General features: G+C 37.9%; 1 protein-coding gene across 1 annotated transcript; it reads left to right on the forward strand.

Moving 5' to 3' along the window:
- Positions 1-751: 751 nt before the first annotated feature.
- Positions 752-12,748, forward strand: sh3bgrl3 (SH3 domain binding glutamate-rich protein like 3). The gene is made up of 4 exons (XM_020654986.3): positions 752-896; positions 6,997-7,153; positions 8,955-9,122; positions 10,465-12,748. Exons 2-4 carry the CDS (start codon positions 7,007-7,009, stop codon positions 10,528-10,530), a joined length of 381 nt encoding a protein of 126 aa, XP_020510642.1. The 5' UTR covers positions 752-896; positions 6,997-7,006; the 3' UTR covers positions 10,531-12,748.
- The last annotated feature ends 681 nt before the right edge of the window (positions 12,749-13,429 follow it).

The following is a 13,429-nucleotide window of genomic DNA, read 5'->3' on the forward strand; positions in this document are numbered from 1 at the left end:
TATGCAGTATGTAATGCTGAACTGCAAACTATTTTGTCTACATTGCAACAATGATAGGGGTAACTAAAGCCAGGCAAAACAAGCTTTTTTATCTTACCTGTAGGACACAGCATATTCACAGTGCATTACAGTAGTGAAGAAATACACTTCAAAACATGAAACATATTTGAAATGTAACTTAATAAACCATAAAAAAAAAAAAATTTGATTAAAAAAAATCAATAAAAGTAGAGGCTAAATTAAGCTACATAGCGTTACAGATTACAAAGAAGTTATAACTCAGATTTATTGAAAAGCATCTGAAGAAAAGTATTTATTTAGCCCTGATTTAAAGAGGAAAACAGTGTTAGCTGACTACTTTATTATGCTTCCAGAAACTTGTTTTATTGCCTCACAATGTTTTTCACTTGTCCAGTGCACTTCTAGTTAAGACACACGCTCTGCAGAGCAGATAAGATATGTCGGGAATTGCTGATTTCTTTAGAACGGAAATGTATGATGCCATAGATACAGCTATGATCACTTTGACTGCTCAACAGCTCTAAATAAGATTAGCAGATAAATGAGCCACACAGGCCTTAAACCCTGAGACAGATGTGCTTTCTATACCACAGGTGTACAGTAGACTTTAGACTTTAGACTTTATTGTCCCCGAGGGGAAATTCTTTTTCACAGCACTGTTACTGTCCAAAAGACAGGTCCCACCAAAGAACATTTATACCCAGAGAATAACACAACAAACAGAGTTAGACAACGGTTAAGATTTCCCATTTCTGGCCTGTTCAGCGAGGCCTTTTGTTCAGGACCGTTATTACAGCGGGGATCAGGCTCCTCCCGAGGCGAGCCTTTCTGCACCTCAGTGCTCTATACCTCTGTCCTGAGGGAAGTGGGGCGAGGTGAGTGTTCAGTGGGTGTGTCATGTCCTGTTCTATTGAGGTTGCAATGCGTGTGATGGCCCTGTTATTGAGTTCTGTTAGGTTGGGTGTGGGGAGACAGATTATTCTGGCAGCTGTGGTTGTGACGCGTGTGAGTTTGGCCTTGTTTTTTACAGATAACATGTTGAAGAAGCAGGTGGAACAGTACAATAAGATGGGCTGGATCATGCTCTGATAGAGCAGCAGGAGGAGATGGGGGGAAACATAGAGTCCTTTCAAAAGGGATGTGTAAGGTACAGCAGCTTTTTTTAAAAAAAATAATCGGCAAACACGATCACATTCAACCTATATGAAGAAAGGTTTTAAAAACAGAATCCAGATAACAGTGACGGCAACAGCCACAGCTCTGAAATCCAAAGTTATATGGTCACAATCACAGCTCCAGTCTTTCCTAAACAGTCTTAACAGCAGCTGGTGGAAGAGCCAGGCTAACTAGCTCTGCTTATTTTCAAGCTACAGTGGTAGAGACTTTGGTCTGAGGGTTTACTGCTCACGCTCTGATCACACCGTAAATCATATCAATAAAATAATACTGTTTAATTTTTATTCATATTCATAAAAAACAATACTTCATTGTGCAGCCCAGTATGGAAGCCCTGAGGGGTAAAACGAGGAAAGACAATCTGGGGATCACTTTAATAAGTGTTGTCCTCTTCCGTGTTTATGACCTTTTTTTCCAGAATGATCTTCCTGACTTTCTTTTTTTATACACCTGAAACTTGTTAATCAGTCTTTTATTTAAGTATTTAATTTTGTGGTTTTTTTTAGGAAAATGAAGTTGTTCCATTCTTCAGATTTTTGTTTTTTGTTATTTTTGAATAGCTCTAGATTATTATTTATCTATCTGAAAAACAAAGACGTGACAATTGTGTTTACATAACTTGAAAATGCACAATATCCTGTAAACTGTCCTTGTATAAGCTACATCCAGATTAGTGCAAAAAGACTTTATACCAACGATTATTGGCCAGGAGAAAAAACACATTACACCTGCCAAAGAGTTGTTTAAATCGTTTACACAGAAAAGTAGGTGAGCCCGTATAAAAGTCCAACTTAGAAAATGGGTTACTTTCCGTTTCCTTTTTATTACTTGCCTCTCAGGGCTCTACAGCTCAGAATATTTATAGTTCAAAGATAAAATCAAAACGAAAGTATTGAGACATAATACCAAAGAACTTCATGAACAAATCCTCCCTGACTCGTTTGGAGCTCTAAATGTACCCGTATTAAAAAGTGTATTTAGTGTATAATTTGTTATTTTTTTAATGTGTTAAATAAAACATAAAATATGAGATCATAATATATCTTGTTTCTTGTCTGATGGTAAGTAATCGTTCAAATGTGAAAACCCACTAAAGAAAGTGTATGATTAAACACTCTAAACTAAGACTTTTAGACCTTTACCCTGGTCCTCTATCAGAATCCAGATTATCTTTTTGTAAGGCCGTAGGGATCGAGCTCAAATGAACAAAGTACAGAATACCTGCTGCCACCAAGTAAACACAGATTAGTTTATATCAGACTCACATTATTTGAAAGACAGCAAATATATCAAGACACGTTGGCTTGAACCCAATGAAAACATGGAGCAGATCAGCTGTCTGTTTACACAGTTTTTACACTGGTAGTTATGCTAAACACACACACACAAAATGAACTACTAGAAACATAATCTGAAGTGTCATCGTCTAAGCCGCAACATATTTAAACTTCCTTTCTCCTTCCCTCCAATCGGACCAATAACTGCACAAATGAATCAAATGATTAAATCCACATAAAATATTACTGCACTTTTATTGACCAGAAATCACAGGCAAACTGTTGCAAACTGTCTAAATTATACAAATACTTCGGCAATGTTTCGGTACCAAAACGTTGCCGATGTTTTTTGTGCAATTTAGAGGGTTAGACAGTTTACAACAAAAGAGATGGGTTCCTTTTAAAATGTGTGGTATCAAAAAGTATTGAAGGAAAAAATATAGACGACCTTATTTTAAAGAGGATGCACTATATTATAGGTATTTTACTTATATTTAAAGCCGTCTGTGAGACCAACAGCAGTGGTATGAGGAACTTCAATGTAGTCTCAAAAGGCTTCAAGTATGAACATATGGAGTGAAGCTTGCAAGCCAGTTCAGGCAGGCAACTGGAGCAGCACTGATTTCACACTGACATGCATCATTCTTCACAATCATGTGACAAATGCATCCTCCAAAATTAGGGGTCTATTAAGCTGTAATATCTCTGGTCTCTCCTGCTGCTCTGTCCTGGTGCAGGGCAGAGCTGGCCCAGCATCCACCTGTCGGCTCCAAATAATGGTTTAAGATACCATCTCATCACTCCTCAAATTTTAAGATTGTACACTTGTCTACGTATTTTGGCAATGTTTTGGCACAATCAATTTAGTGGTTTGGACAGTTTAACTCAAAAGAGATTGTTTCCTTTTAAAATGTGTGGTATCAAAAAGTATTGGAAAAGGAATTATAGACAGCTTAATATGAAGGGGGTCACATGTGTAATGGAGGTATGGTTACAGCGATAATCGCAGGATGGGCTGAGGCGTTAGTGGAGAGGCCCAATGTTATATATTCTCTTGGGGACCACAAATCATGGCGACGCCCCTGGTTGTAGGCATACAACCATGAGGCAGGAAATTTAGCTCTCATCCTAATGTTCACATTTGGCTTAGTGGTAGAGTCAGTTGTCTGTCAACTGGAAGGTCAGGGGTTAGCTCCCCTGCTCCTGTAGTCACATTTTGATGTGTGCATGGGCAACACGCTGAACCCCAAATTGCTCCTGCTGCTTGGTCAGTCATGTGTGAATGTGTATGCATGGAGAAGTAAATACTGATGGACTCGTTCCACAGCTGCCTCTGCCGTCAGTGTGTGAACGTGGCCTGTGGTGTAAAAAGTGCTTCGAGTAGTCAAGATGACTAGAAGAACGCTATACGTGCTCAAGTCCATTTACCATTTAAGGATATTATATAAGCTTTGTTTCTTCTTACCTCTAAAGGAAACATCCCAACAGGCTCGGGGGACTGTGTTGTGTTTTATCTGTGATATTTGTTGGACAAATGTGTTGAGTTAATTAGAGATTTTATAAAAAAATGATTTGCCTTCTGTATAACTGATTGCAAAAATGACATAAAGTTTGATATATTTAGAGCTGTTCTATTGTAAATCATATCAACTTGACCTTATAACTCACAAAACCTTTCATTTCCTTGTGCCTTCTTTTGCTTTATTGGAGTTTGGCATCCTGCTGCTGAATAATAATTGTCTTCTGACCCCTGGTGTCGATAAAGGTGCATTTACTCGAGACAGAAAAGCCTTATATATTTTCTTGCGTCATGAGCAGGGATTGTTTTCTGCTCCCTCCGGTGCAAACCTCGGAGATGATATTGTTGCAGGTGTCAGATATATCGACCCTGCTGGCTGGCTCTGCGGTCTGGCTCCGGTCTTACTCTGTGTTGGTTTGTACTGGTCCATACTGCACGGCTCACTTGCTCGCCTAAAACCCTGAATCAGCTGAATTGTGGCACTGTTGGACTCTCTCCCACATTCTTCCTGTCTGACTCACAATAGAAGGGGCCATGCCTGTTTCCCTTGTGATAAGTTCCTAATTAAATTTCTTTACTGCTCATTAAACTTAACGGGGCTCCACAAACCCAGAGTGTTATAGCAGGCAACACTACACAGCTGATCTGTCCATGTAAATCAAATTGTCAAAGATACTTCCAACTTGGAAAAATCTAGGTCAGTGGCTCTCAAACTTTTCACAATGAGTACCACCACATAAAATATTCGGCTCTTTAAGTACCACCAATATGGCCAACACTGAAATACAGTTGCGTACTATATAGGGCTATTTAATATACAGTTTACACAGTTTTCCTGATATGCTTATTATTTATTATTAACGGCACACCACGCACTGTGACCTGGGCTTATCTCTGTGCTACTCATAAATTGCCTCATAAATTGGAAACATTTACTTCCCACAGCATCTATTGTGATCTCTTTAGTTAATTTTTAGTTAACACGTGTCAAGTGAATGTTTCTACGAGATCAATCCTTGGTTTAGGACCAAATACCTGCCAAACAAATTGAATCAGAATCAGGACCATGGACAATCAGGGTAGTTGTCCATGGTTAGACAAGTCCTGTAAGGTGTAATCATACTTTTGGTCAGAATAAGCTCTAGTACAATGCAGAAATGTCTGATCGACACACAGCAAGGCAACAGAACACCAGGACAGCTGCGGTTAATCACAGTGTTTATGAAAATAAATGAACATTTAAGCAGCTGCACAATTTAAAATCTATTTCAAATGTGGTATATTTCGCATGACTTGTGAGTAAGACCACTCCAGTTTCATCCTTTCTGCTTAAGGATTCCAGATACCATGTGCTTCCTGTAAAACGTGGATTTAGCCACCATTATGTCATCCAGCTGTCTGCGGAACATAATTTTGAAACTGAAAGTTTGGCACTTTTTCACCATCCTTTATTTTGAGACAGCGATGCAGATATGTGTTGTCTTGCCTCTATTCTAATTCATGTTCCCGTGGTAGCCACTCATCAACAAGTTAAGCCCTAAAGCATGTAGTGTTTTATCGCTATTCTGATTTTACCCTGTTAACTTCTCTTTGCAGCTAGTGGTGATTGAGTTCACAAGTTCACAGTGACCGTAGGGGATGTTGGATTAAAAATGTTTGTGGTTAATTATGCAACATTGCCTTTGTGCGAACATTCAGTTTCCTACTCCTTGGGAACAAATTAAAGCAACAGGTGTTGTTGTTACGAAGCAAAAATAATCTGTTCATAATTTAAATTGAGACGTACACATTTTTGAAGTTAATTCAAAATAATTGTAATACATTGTTGGCAATTTCAATGATTTTAAAAGGTTTTAGCAGTCCTAAATCAAAAACACTTTTTACAAATAAAGTTTTTCCTGGTGTAGTTTATAGCTTTCAGAATCTGTGCAAGATGTAAAGAAAAAAAATTAAGGAAAGCTAGATACAGTAACATATGAAAAACTTTGGTGGAAATGAAGTAGGAAAAGAAAATAAAGTATTGGTTTAAACAGATGGGAAGGAGGACTGGGTGACTGTCAAGAGGTATTACATGTAGCCTATGTGATCTAGGTTGAGAAAATAGCAGTGAATTACTACGAATTTAAAATATTACCATTTATGAAAGGGGAAGTTTAATGTTAAAATTATTTTTTAAACAAAAACGTGAATGAAAATTTGCATTGTCTCTTTAAACTGATCAGCCAGTAGAGGTCCTCAGTGTGGAGGCGGAATAGAGTCACTTTACCAGAACACATAGGCATAACTCATTTCCTGTTGTTTCCAACATTAAATACGAATTCAAACTCTCATAACCAAGTAAGATCTTCACAAGTGAAGGATCTTATAGGATGACGTTTAAATACGATGGAGTTTAAATGTTACCTCTTGAGCTTGCGACATGCAACTTTATTATTATTATTATTATTATTATTATTATTATTATTATTGTTATTAGGCCGATTTTTAGGCTATGGCATAACCATTATTATTAGCCAAGAAAAGTTTGGACATCCTCACAGCTGTAGTCTAAATAGACATAAAAATACTTTTGCATTTAGGCCTACTCGATTATCAAAATAACTGCAAAACAATTTCGTGTGATTGGCTTATTGGACCGGTACGTTTACTTATCATTATCATCACATTTAGTTAAAACTGTAGCTCACAGTTGATGTATATTTTTTACCTATATATATATATATTTTAAATTATTTTTATTTATTTATTTATTTATTTTTTACATTTTTTACATTTGTAATTGTTTTTAATTTTCCACTGTGTGTTTCTTTTGTTGGCAATCCTTGCTCTTTGCTGCTGTGTGACAATGCACATTTCTCCGTTGTGGGATGAATAAAGGAGTATCTCATCTTATCTTGTCCTATTAGAACATTATATCTCTGTCCTCCTACTTTGACAATTTCAACCCAATCCGTAAGAAGGGCCACCTCCTTACCTCGACATGTTTTTATTTTATTTTGAAAGGGACGCGGTCATGTTTCCTCACCTTTCCTTATCGACTCTGCTGAGCTTGACCAGTCGAGAGAGAGAGCTACTCGAGAGCGGATATACAAAAGAAGCAGAGGGACCAGCAGCAATGGGAATCAAACTGTACTACACCACCGTTACAGCCTCACGGACGGTGAGTGAAGTGGCCGTAACTAAATGAACTTACCTGTGTGTCGGTGTTTCTCAGCACCGCTGGCAGCACCCTGCACAGTCCTGCAGACACACCCAGCAGCACCCTATCAGTAACAGCGTCCTCCTGACTAACGGTGCAGCGGGCCTGTGCTGTTCAGCCTCCTTTTAAATCGATATTGTCAGCATTAATATGGGGGGCCTGGGTACCTACCTCAATGAAAAGAAAAGTTATCGGCCGAAAGTTGAATGTAATAAAAGATCTTACTGAAACGACCTGGTTTTGATGATTCCACCTTAACGGTACTTCCTTAATCTTGGTAAAGGGAAGTTGCTTTTTTTTTTTTTTTTTTTTTTTTTAAATAGCATGGTTGGCTATCTATTTTTTGTGTGCAGACATTTCCACCACATTATATGTCGTTTTTATACGACATATAATATATCATAATGTTTTTTGTGGCGTAAAAGCCTGCCCACAATCACCAAGTGTAGCGACCACCATATGTTTCCGCTTCCTGAAAGAGAACTGTGCGCCAAACGTCATGTAAAAACCCCTGACATTTTTGGGTTGCTTTGCTTATGGCAAATATTTACTGTTAAGACCTCCTACAAGAAGTATGCATTGACTATTGCCTTATACGTCATATACACTGCACAACACACTGAAAGAAATGTCCTATTTCTAGTGGAGATATCCTGCAGCTCGATCTGTACCAATTCTGCAGGAGTATGGAAACCATTAATAAAATCTTTGAAGTCAAACTAGTGAGAGCAGCCTGTTAGTTCACATGTGAGCCGAATTCATCAGACAACATTTTAATCCAGGGAAACTCAGATGTTTACTGTCTTTTATGTGGGTGTGAGCTGATAATCCACATCTTTTTAAAACAGCTTAACATTGTTATGGCGATTTGTTAAAATACTGTATCTCAATAGGAGAGGTGTTGAACAGTTCAAATGAGGACTGCCTGCAGACACCAGTCAATTGACGTTGTAAAGTAGACTTTCGAAGAACTTGATGAACATTTATTTTTGGCTTAGCATCGGATGTAACATTTGACACTTATTATGCATGAGGAATTCATCGAGAGGAAAAAGTTCTGTGCCCTTCATACGGTTTTAGTCCTCTAATGCTGCTTGGCAAACTCCTACTTTTAAATAAAAGTGACAGCCTGTCTTTCTGAAGGCTTCAGGACCAGCTGCTGTATGCTTGTTATTTTTCCTCCTTTCATTTTATAATGGTAATATAATCTTTTGTGTTCAAGTAAACTGAAAACGTTGTTTGCTCTCTGAAGGAATCTTACAGGTTTTCCTGCCATGACCTCGTTCTTCACATGACTAAAAGAGAAGCTTTTAACTGCTGAGTCGGCTTTTTAAATTTCATCACACAAGTAGAGAAGTTCTCCTTTTCATTTCAAGGCCATGAAAGTGGTTTTAAAACAACGGTTGGTGGTGACTGAACGCCAGCTTGTGTATCTCCACTAGACGCCATGCTTAGGTGTGGTCACACTACTGCAGGCACCCCCTCCCAACTTCCTGACTTACTGACAAAGATAGTAGAGGGTTACACAGGTCTATTAATCATCATCCAGGAGTTAGATACGGCTTCTGCTTTTAAAGGCAGAGTACTAAAATGGCATATTTTACTTCCCCAACAGTGGGCTTTTTTAAAAATGTCTAAATATCCCTTCCCATGAGGAGATTTCATGACTTGATTTATGATGGCAAAAATGCACAGCTTTGGTTATCTAATGGTTTATCTGAGGTTTGTTATATTTCTGACAGACGTCTGTTGTATTTTCCAGGTGAAGTCTCAACAGGCTGAGGTGATTCGAATCCTTGACAGTAAAAGCATCCAGTACGAGCTAATCGACATCTCCGTGGGTGGGGAGCTTCGTGACGAGATGAGAAACAAAGCAGGAGACCCCTCGGCAGTCCCACCCCAGCTTTTCAATGAAGACCAGTACTGTGGGGTGAGAGAAGAACGCACAAAAAAAAGAAATCCCTTGCATTGACGTCTTAAAGCTGTTCAGAATTAAAGTCGATTATTTTGGTATGAGTTAGCCATAATAGCATGACAGTCTCTTTGTGTAAATAAATAAATATACCCACATTTATTTGACAAAAATGTAAAGTGTACTTGTCAAAGTGCAATGTGCATTGTATGTGTGTGTGTGCGTTGATAATCCCAGGACTAACCCAGTCAACATGTGGTAGGCTAACCCTTTAACCCAAGAACTGTTAAGTAGCAAATCTCATAGTAAGCACATCTGGATTGAACACCAGCTTTGTGCTCCTCTACTTAAAACAAACAGATACAAGTCACTTATGTTGTCAGGAGGAAAGAAGAACTACCAAAATAAACTCCTGTCCTCCTCAACACAGAAGACGGAACAATGTCTTAAGACTGGATATTTATGTTGCAGAGTCAGCATTTCTTTAAGAACCATTTAAACCTTGAATTGTATTTGGAAGACTTTAGACTCTTTCGTTCCTACTTTGCGACGTAACATTCTCCCCCCCAACCACACCAATAAACCTAGTTGAAGAGGTACATTCTCTCCCTAGAAATGCACTATTCTGGGCTCTCTGGTAGAAAACACCTCTTACCTGCCCTAAGCTTTTTCTCAGACAAAAGAGGACATGAGGGAGAATTGAAGGAAAGAAAAGAGAGTGGTCAAGCATCAGACTAGCTGTCTTAAACTCAGTCTTTTAAAGGTCACATATACGGTAATCCTCCTTTTCAACTAGTTTAAATAATTCTCAGAGCTCCCCAAAACATATGTGTGAAATTTCTTGTTCTAAATCCACTCTGATCCTGTATTTGATCATGCCTATAAACCCCTCTATTTCAGCCCTGATCAGAACAGGCTGTTTCTGTGTCTGTAGCTTTAAATGTAAATGAGCTGTGTCTGACCACGCCCCCTCTCTGGAAGGGGATGTGGCTCAGGCTTTTTTGCACCATGCCCTATTGTTTACGGTGAGAAGGCAGACTCAGAGGGCAGAACAAACAACTAGCTGTTGGAGTGTCACACACCTGGGGGAGGGGTTACTGCCCTTTGTGATGTCATAAAGGGAACATCTCCAAACGGCCTGTTTGAGCGCACATTTTCAGAAAACTAGAGCACACAAATCACTTTAGGCAAATTTAATTTAGGTACAAAATACTAACGTTTTGAAGCACTGCGTCTCCCTCAGACTCAAAACTAAAAGCTAATTTTCTTTATTTTAATTTTATTTTGTGCCAATTCTCAGACAGTAAAATTATCTTTGTTTTCCTGTTGCCTCATTAACAGTCTTTTTTCCTCTCCACAGAACTACGAAATGTTGTCCGAGGCGGTGGAGGCGGATACAGTGGATCAATTTCTGAAAATAGCATGAGAAGGGCAGAACATCATTCTCCATCTTAACCACAACCCCCCAACCACCAACCCACCAACATAGGGCCCCCCAAGAAGGCCCTTTACTCAGTCTCTTCTCTCTCTGCACCACTGGCAATGTCCTCACACTTTCAATGCCATAATGAAGAATGCCAAATATCTCGTATCAAACCAATCAGAAGACACACATTCCCATTATCACACCATTAGGCTCTAATTCATCAGTCTTAACTTGTTCAATTTTTACACGTGTTTTTTCCCTTTTTCATTTCTTTCCCTGTTCGACGGACTAGTCCACTAGGACTTCATGGGGTGTCTAAATTGTGCAGTAATTAGGTCGACTAATCTTGGCTGCAGCCACATGATCACTGGAGATTAAACTAATCCATGGGATGACAAGTTTCAACCCAGAATCTTCCTGATCCTCTGCAGACCAAACTCATCATCATCATCATCATCCTCATCATCACTGAGTCTTAACTACTTTGGCGTCTTTTTCTGCAACCTTCAAGTTCCCATGTTGAATAAGACTGCACACTATTTTTTTTTTTTTTTTACCTTACATGGATGCAAATGTACACAAAAGTAGCAAGGACTGCAATGGTCTTAAAACTTAATTAGTTAACAATTAAAGCAGCCAAAAAGACTTGTTTTTTTTTTTGGCCTGGAAACTTTTTGTGATTTTGGTCCATTGGTCACTTTTACAGTAACTAAGAAGGGGATTGGATTTAAAGTGGGAAACCACTCTGACAAAAGTTGTGCTTACATGCGGTGCTTCTCAGCAAAACACCAAACTTGATCTCACCAAACCGCTTTAGTGCGTACCCTTCCTTACTCTTCCAAAGACAGTTGTGCGTAGTTTACATCCATGTTTGATAAGTTGCAGTCTTCTTCCTCTCCGTCTTTATTGTTCCTCTTCTTAACTGCTGGCACGAGTGTGAATCCTTTTTACATGATCCAAACAAAACAGGGACCTACTTGTGAAAGCGTTGCTCTATAGAGCTACTCGTGGTCAAAATGTTTACACGGTACTACTTCAAGCTATATAGGGGAAAAAACTTAACAAATATGAAGACAGTATATAAGTCAGTAAAATCTCTAGCAAATACAAAGGCACATTATCAACAAGGTCGTGTCTAACAATCCTTAAAAAAGTAAGAGCTAAACCATTTAGTCAACTTTTGGGATTAAATTCGCCCTGTTAGTGTTTAAAATCTGTTTAATCTTGTAACCAAACACTTCAGTTATATTTATGTTATGATGGTCACCAATGGACCAAAGGTATTAATGATGTTAGGATACGCCTTCAAAAGAAATGAACAGTAGAAAGCTTATGTAGTCAGCTGCTTAACCTTAGCATCCGGTGGAGGAGGAGGAACAGATTTTTTTTAATGTCACATTTGTTGCCAATCTATATCTGTTAGGTGAATTTGCAGGCAGATATTCACTGGACTATCAGCACTTTCCTGCTTAACTCTACATTCCTAATAATCTGCATAACTTGAAAGCTTCGTACTTTGCACCAGTGACAGGACAAAACAACACCAAAACGACACACACATATGGAAAAGACGTGAATCTTATAGCTTTCAACCGTGTAGCTTTTCCTTCCTTTGTTCATTTTGTGTCACAGTTTCTGTGCTTGTCATGGATGTGAAGATGCAGTAAAACTCTGCCTCACTCTTAACACAGACATAAAGGTCAAAGCTGGTGTGTTAGAATTGACCTAAATCAGTCTTAGGAACCACTGACCAAACGGGAAAAATTAAGGCTTCATTTATTTGTGCTTTAATGATATGATATGCATTCATTCAGTTGGTAGATATCAGTTGAATATACTATTCATGTTCTTGGTAATATATCTTTTTTTTTTTAAATAATCAAGAATAACATGGTATTCCACTCTTACTGATAACATCCGTCACCCCTCCCCTGCTTTCAAACTTGTGTTGTTACGGTTTGGGATGACATCTCTGACACACAATTGTGCACTGTTTGTAAGTCGATGGTTGTAGATGTTTGCCTGTTATTGATGTATATTCACTATCAACCATGTTTTACAAATTCAATGTCTCTCTCTGAGCGCCTGCTTTGCTTTTGGACCAATTCCCCTTGGCCAAAAAAGAAGAAATAGGGAATAAAAAAAAAAGCTGTTGTCTTCCAAGAAGATTGTGAAAAGTGATTTATGGGTGAAAAAAATAAAAATGGAGTTGAATCGACCTGTCTTGGATTTATTTTATTCATCTGTTGGGATTTTTGACTAGAAAAATAAGTTTGCCAAAAAAGAACCTCAATATCCTAAAATTATTTAGCTCATTAAGGAGAAGAAGAATATATCATTTTAATCCATTTAGGGGACATTACATTTTTCAATTAAGATGTGTAATTTTCTTTTGATAGTCCTTATTTCAACGAGGATTCTTACAGGATGTTGTGACCATATTTGCTAACACAAAAGGGAATTTTACATTTAAGTGGAATATTCTTGCCATACAGTCACATGTAGTTTATGATTTTTTTTACACTCTGCACTGTCTTGGCATTGAGAAAAATTCTCCTGGAGATCATTTTTTTTCCATTAACTATATTAGAAAGATTTTACTATCAATATGTTCGGTATATAATGAAATACTACACATTTTATTTGTCTCCCTTAAATGTATAGCAACATTTTACATAAATAGCTGAAGAAATGTCATATATTCAGAATCAGACATACTTAATAAATCCCAGGGGAAAATTTGGTTGTTACAGTTGCTCTTAAACACAGTAAAGCAGTAGGATATATAGATTTAAACTTAAACAATATAAAAATAATATATAATAGAAATAACAGAATCAGAATTTGATAGTTTATATACTATTTTAATTTTACGTGTTATTTTAGGCATAACACATTA

Source organism: Labrus bergylta, chromosome 19 (genome assembly GCF_963930695.1).
Source record: "Labrus bergylta chromosome 19, fLabBer1.1, whole genome shotgun sequence".
In the NCBI taxonomy this organism is placed as follows: domain Eukaryota; kingdom Metazoa; phylum Chordata; class Actinopteri; order Labriformes; family Labridae; genus Labrus; species Labrus bergylta.

Bases quoted from the DNA above. Each gene is read 5' to 3' on its own strand.
- sh3bgrl3 (XM_020654986.3), top strand. From the start codon at position 7,007: ATGTTTCCTCACCTTTCCTTATCGACTCTGCTGAGCTTGACCAGTCGA. The intron at 7,154-8,954 runs GTGAGTGAAGTG...TGTATTTTCCAG, and splicing joins CCGTTACAGCCTCACGGACG to GTGAAGTCTCAACAGGCTGA. The intron at 9,123-10,464 runs GTGAGAGAAGAA...TCCTCTCCACAG, and splicing joins ATGAAGACCAGTACTGTGGG to AACTACGAAATGTTGTCCGA.